The 6110-nt window shown below is 36.5% G+C and overlaps 1 protein-coding gene across 1 annotated transcript; it reads right to left on the bottom strand.

Moving 5' to 3' along the window:
* Positions 1–3489: 3489 nt before the first annotated feature.
* Olfr125 (olfactory receptor 125) lies at positions 3490–4607 on the bottom strand. The gene has a single exon (NM_146290.2). It carries the CDS (start codon positions 4515–4517, stop codon positions 3555–3557), a length of 963 nt encoding a protein of 320 aa, NP_666402.2. The 5' UTR covers positions 4518–4607; the 3' UTR covers positions 3490–3554.
* Between the last annotated feature and the right edge of the window lie 1503 nt (positions 4608–6110).

Raw genomic sequence — 6110 nt, 5'->3', positions numbered from 1 at the left:
GAAAAAGAAAGAAAGAAAGAAAGAAAGAAAGAAAGAGAGAGAGAGAGAGAGAGAGAGAGAGAGAGAGAGAGAGAGAGAGAAAGAAGGAAAGGAAGGAAGAAGGCAAGCAAGCTGGACAAGCCCTGGAAAGCAAGCCAGTAAGCATCACTTCTTCATGTCTTATTCTTCAGTTTCTGCTTCCAGATTACTGCCTTGAGTTCCTTCAGTAGTTTCCCTCAATTATGGGTTGTGAACTACAAGATGAAATAAAGCATTTCCTCCCTAGGTTACTTGTGTTTATGGGACTTATAGAGACAACAGAAAACATGAGTTAATTTGAGAGATTAATCTATGAAATCAGACCTTAGGTGGGAAGTTTCTTTATGCACTGGATAGTGGTTAACACCTAAACCCAACTTGTTAAAGTACAAAGAATAAGCTATCCATGGAGTTATATCGTTGATCTCTATGACTCAGGGACCATCACTGAAGAGGGCATAGAAAGACTGTAAGAGCCTTGGAGAACCAGAAAAATAGTGTCTGTTGAACATGACAGGACCACTGTACTAATAAAATTCACAGGAGTGATGATTGCCTCCACAATACCTATATAAGGTTTAGCTAGTTAACCTGGAAGTATAAAGGATTCATGAGCTCCCTTACTTCTTATAGTCCACTGCAAATGGAAAGTTGAATTGGGCTGAAACAGAACTGGGCCTATCACTTATGCACTAAGGAGAGGCTCATGTTACCCTTATTCCTCTTGTTTAACTATTTGCAACTGATGAATTCTGGGGAGTATATGGCCATTGCCTTCAGTTGTGTATCAAATGGTGAACTCATCACTATTCTGTGGGTAGTTCCAAATCTCTGTCTATACATCCTAGTCAAAACCAGAAGGCCACAAAGGAAAAAGAGGAACATTATGTGGAAATATAGGAAAGGTATCTGTAGAGAAGAGGGGAGAAAAGGGGACAGCAAGTGTAAGAGGCAGATGTGAGAGCGTGGGTGTAAACAGAACACACTATACACATGTTTTAAATTTCAATGCACACATTTAATCAAAACAATAAAAAAACAAATTAAAACATGACCTTAAAATGCTATATAAACATTCATAAAACCCTTATTAGAATGATTCTCTACTGCAGTCAATGTAGTTGTTTGCCAGCCAACAAAATAATGAACAAGATATTCCCCGAGTAAAAGACATAACAAATCATACTACTGCAACGTAGATGCCCTATACCTATGTAATAGAATACATTTCAGATGGAATGAAGTGAACTCTGTAGTTCAACCTCAGAATAGCACACTCAGCAACAAACTTTCCAGCTGAAGAGTGAATGATATAAACCCAGAAAGGGAAACAACTGTGTAATGATAAAGGTGCTTTTATGTTGCCTGGGGTTAGAATGTTGGGGCAGAAAAGATTGACTGATACATGTGAATACTACTTTGGTTCTGTGAGTGTTTTGATTGAGGTTGGTAATTTAAATGGTGGCATTCAATGCTCAATATGTTTACACTTTACATGAATGCCATTCATTTCTGATACACACACACACACACACACATATATATGTCTCATTACAATTTAGATGATAAAATGCAAATTGAAATAAGTCTATATTGCATTCAAAACAGAAAGTTGGTAGGAACTATTTACCCAGTGCAGGAATCTGAGAAAATGTTTATCTACAGTGCCAGAATACCAGTGAAGATACAGTCAGAACTAATTACTGACTGGTTGGTTGGGTGTAGAGAGAAGATAGCATTCAATTACATGAACAAGTGGCCAGAGGAGTCATTAACTGTGGTGGGAGAGAAGACACACACACACACACACACACACACACACACACACACACACACACACACAGAGAGAGAGAGAGAGAGAGAGAGAGAGAGAGAGAGAGAGAGAGAGAGAAACAACCCTGAGATTAAAAATTGAAAACTGAGAAAAGAGTAAAATGTAGAAGCTACTAATGCCTGATTACAGCCAAATCTCTGACAGTTAATTGGACAATTAGCATTACATATTTTCCTTCCATAAACTATCGAATAGTTTCTGATTAAAGTTCAATGGGCTCACCCCTTCAACAACAGTTCAGTCTAATGATATGCAAAGATGGCAAAGATCAAAGAACATTCCCCCTTAAAACTAATTATAAATTTTCACAGAGGCACACACAGATAAACCTACAATGTTATTTATTTTTGATTTTATGTCATTGCTTTCTTTCTTGTTGGAACTTTAAAAATTCTCTCTGTGAGAAAAATGCTTAAATTATTAAATGTTATCAATTGTGATATAATTCATAGATGATTTCCTTTTTAGAGGAATACAGTGGATAAAACAGTAGTACCCAGGAAGATGCAACCCACTGTTAAACTCATGTAGGAGAAAGGGTGAGTCACAAAAGTCAAGGAATTACTTACCCACATGAATAAATGCATTTTTTAGGTCCAGATGATCATGTTTAAAATAAAGCTAAATATTTAACATAAAAAGTAAACTAAATATTGCATATAGTCAGTAAAACAATCTAAAACACCTATTGTTCCAACCCTGCTCATTCCTAATGTCATTAGAATGTGTGCTTTGCTTCATTTGAACACTGAGGGTAAAAGATCATTTACATTTTAACTTTGTAAATAATGAATCTTTGGGGAAAAACAGATTAATAACCCAAGTGAGCAATGCCATTAGCTTCTCAACACTTACAGCTCAACGCACTGGACTCATCATAGATGTGCTTTACCTGACTGACTGTAAGGATCTTGCTGGAGTCTCTTTTTGTATCAGATAGGGAAAGACTTAACTTGAGCATTTTCACTGATGGAAAAGAAGATTCTTGGGATCTACTTCATTACTGAGTTGTAATCATGTGTCCCTATTTCTATAATCATATGCACACACACAAATTATACTTGGGAACAAAGCATTTGCATTGTGAGACATATAGGTAAATGCACATTATAAATAAACATTGATGTGAATCATAAGTTTATCAATTTTTATTTGAAAAAATAGTTTTGTTCCATCATTAGTAAAAAGGGAAATTGTAGTAAAACTAGTAATTGATTCACTTGGATTAGGAAAAGAATACATAAAAAATGTGAATTTTGGTAAGGATTGAATAAGTTATAGACATAGTTACTATACACTTTATGTGCAAGAAAATCTTGTAGCTATGTAAGAATAGAGGGAAACTTGACAGTAAGTAATAAGGGATCTAGTATCATGCAGAGAAAATCAGTTTATCTAACGGCAGTTTGAAATATACTTATTCAAATTAACTTTAAATTGATATTGGATCTTGTCAAAACTAACTCTCCTATCTCTTTTAATTTCTGGACATCCTTAATAAAATGATCTGAAATAATATTGGGATTGGAGGAAGAAGGGAGCCCATGGATATCCTTACTGGTCAATTATCTTTCACTTGATAGAACTATCTCTGAGAAGCACATAACTAAGAGAAACACTGAAACAGAATCTTAGAAGAAATCGAATTCATCCCTCCTCTAATCTAGTACATAGTAGCAATGCCTCTTAGTTTGTTGTCTCTTTAGAGATTGAATATAGCTTTAACATATACCATTCTCCGAGAAAATTCTTCTTTTGACAACACTTTCCTCAGAGCTGCTTTCATGGCCTCATTCCTCAAGCTGTAGATGAGTGGATTGAGTGTTGGAGGTATCACAGTGTAGAATATGGAGAATATGAGGTCCATTGCTGACAGGGAATCTGAAGGAGGTCTTAGAAATTCAAAGCCTGCAGCTGAGAGGAAGAACATGACTACAAACAAATGTGGTAGACAGGTGGAGAACACCTTAGTCCGACTATCAGCTGATGGAATTCTCATCACAGTTGAGAAGATCTGAGTATAGGAGAAGACTATGGCTATTAAACAGACAAAGGCTGTGGATGTTGTAAATGCAGCCACTGCAATCTCATTAATGAATTCATAAGAACAAGCTAGTTTTAGCATTTGGGGAATGTCACAGAAGAACTGGTGAATAATTCTCTTCCCACAAAGAGGAATTGAGAAATTAACACCTGTGTGTAGGAGCCCAGATAGTCCTCCAGCCATCCATACAGCTATCACTGCACACTTGCAGGCATGGGGATCCATAATTGTCTCATACTGCAGTGGCCGACAGATGGCAACATACCGGTCATAAGACATCACTGTGAGAATAGCTACTTCTGATGAGGCCAGAGCTATGAAGAAGAAAACCTGAAGCATACACTGACCAAGAGAAATGAAACCATTGTCCATGAGTGAGTTTGCAATAGACTGAGGAACAGTAACAGAGATGAAGCAGAGATCCAAAAAAGAGAGGTGCTTCAAGAAGTAGTACATGGGAGAATGCAGACGTTGGTCCAAGGTGATGATGGTGATAATGAGCAGATTGCCCATGATGGCCAACAGGTATGTGATCAAAAAGAGCACTGAATGTAAAATCTGAAGGTTACGCTCATCAGAGAACCCCATGAGGAGGAATCCAGTCTTGAAGCTCACATTCATTATGATCACTCTTGAGACTCTATTTAGGAAAAGCTAGAAGAAAACTACTGATAGCAAGAACTTGTCATCACTGATTTTAGTTAGCATTCAGTTCTAACAAATATTTAGCAATTTTCTGGAGCTAGAAACCTTAAATGTAATCAACAAGTCTTAAGAATTTTCTGGAATAGAGCCTGACTTGTCAATATTAGAAAAACTGAATGGCTTAAATTGTTTTACTTAAATAAAGGCAAAGGCAGTGGGAATGAGGTCATATAGTATCCTTTGTACATAGGACCTTAGCATCAAAGTAATATATTGCAGCCTCTTCTGATGAATATAGAAAACTCTGTTACTGGTACACACTATACATGATTAGAAACAACCCAGAATAAATGTAAGAAAGATGTCAGTCACTTCAGTGAGACAGCTGTGTACTAAGTTCTTCATTTTCTTATCTGCACAGGAATAAAGTTCTTTCTGCCCCTTTTCCTTTCCAAACCAGTGTTTAGTCTTTGGTCATTTGTATTCAATCTCAGTGACTGCTTTATTACAGTATGATGTTCTCTCTCTCTCTCTCTCTCTCTCTCTCTCTCTCTCTTTCTCTCTCTCTCTCTCTCTCTCTCTCTCTCTCTCTCTCTCTCCCTCCCTCTCTCTCCCCCTCTCTCTCTCTCTCTCCTGCTCACATTGATCACTGTCTTTCCTATGTTCTCTATCTATCTATCTATCTATCTATCTATCTATCTATCTATCTATCCATCCATCCATCCATCCATCCATCCATCTATCTATCTATCTATCTATCTATCTATCTATCTATCTATCTATCTATCTATCTCTAGATATTATATAGATAGATATTACATCTCATCCATCTTAGACAAAAGCCCTTGTTCCATCCTCAGCATTCTCTTATAGTTTCCTTTCTCTTGCTTCTTTGCTCCTATTTCAGATCCTCATATTCATGGTTAGCTATCTCCCACTGGGTCAGGCCCACCTCTATCTGTCACATCTCTCTCATCTTATTCGAACAACTAATTGTTTCTTTAGTTATTACCTCTTGTTACGTTGTAGATGACTCTTTCATCTTTTGTAATTTCATTCTTCAACTTTATGTGGTTCCAATAGTGCTTCCATGTGGTGCTGGGCTGAGCTGTGAAGCAAAACACCATGATTTTCTTAATTTCATACTTTATTCTCTGATGATTTCTGAATGGCTTAAATTGCTTTACTTAAATAAAGGCAGTGGGAATGAGGTAATGATATAAATGATATCAAAAAACCTTGACATGCCAAACATTATCTTCCCCAAGATGTTTCCCGACTGACCTTCTATCTCGTCACTCATTATTACTTATCAAACCCTTTCAACAACCTGTATTTAATAATGATGATTTCTTAAACTACTCTCAAAGAATCAATCACATTATAAGGCTATGCTGTTTTGTTTTTCCTAAATCTTAGTTTGATATTTGAAACTTCAATTTCAAAATGAATTTTGATGTTTGGTATTTGAAAGTCTTCCTCTAAGATCCCATCTACTTTACTTGCAAAAATATTTGATAATTCTAAGACAGTCATGCTATTTCTCCGGTTTAAAATTCTTCTGAGCTT

Source organism: Mus musculus, chromosome 17 (genome assembly GCF_000001635.26).
Source record: "Mus musculus strain C57BL/6J chromosome 17, GRCm38.p6 C57BL/6J".
Classification (NCBI taxonomy): Eukaryota; Metazoa; Chordata; class Mammalia; order Rodentia; family Muridae; genus Mus; species Mus musculus.
This window is presented reverse-complemented; position numbering and strand designations above follow the sequence as displayed.

What these genes read in the sequence shown, in the direction of transcription:
- Olfr125 (NM_146290.2), bottom strand. Translation starts at nt 4,517, where the DNA reads ATGAATGTGAGCTTCAAGACTGGATTCCTCCTCATGGGGTTCTCTGAT.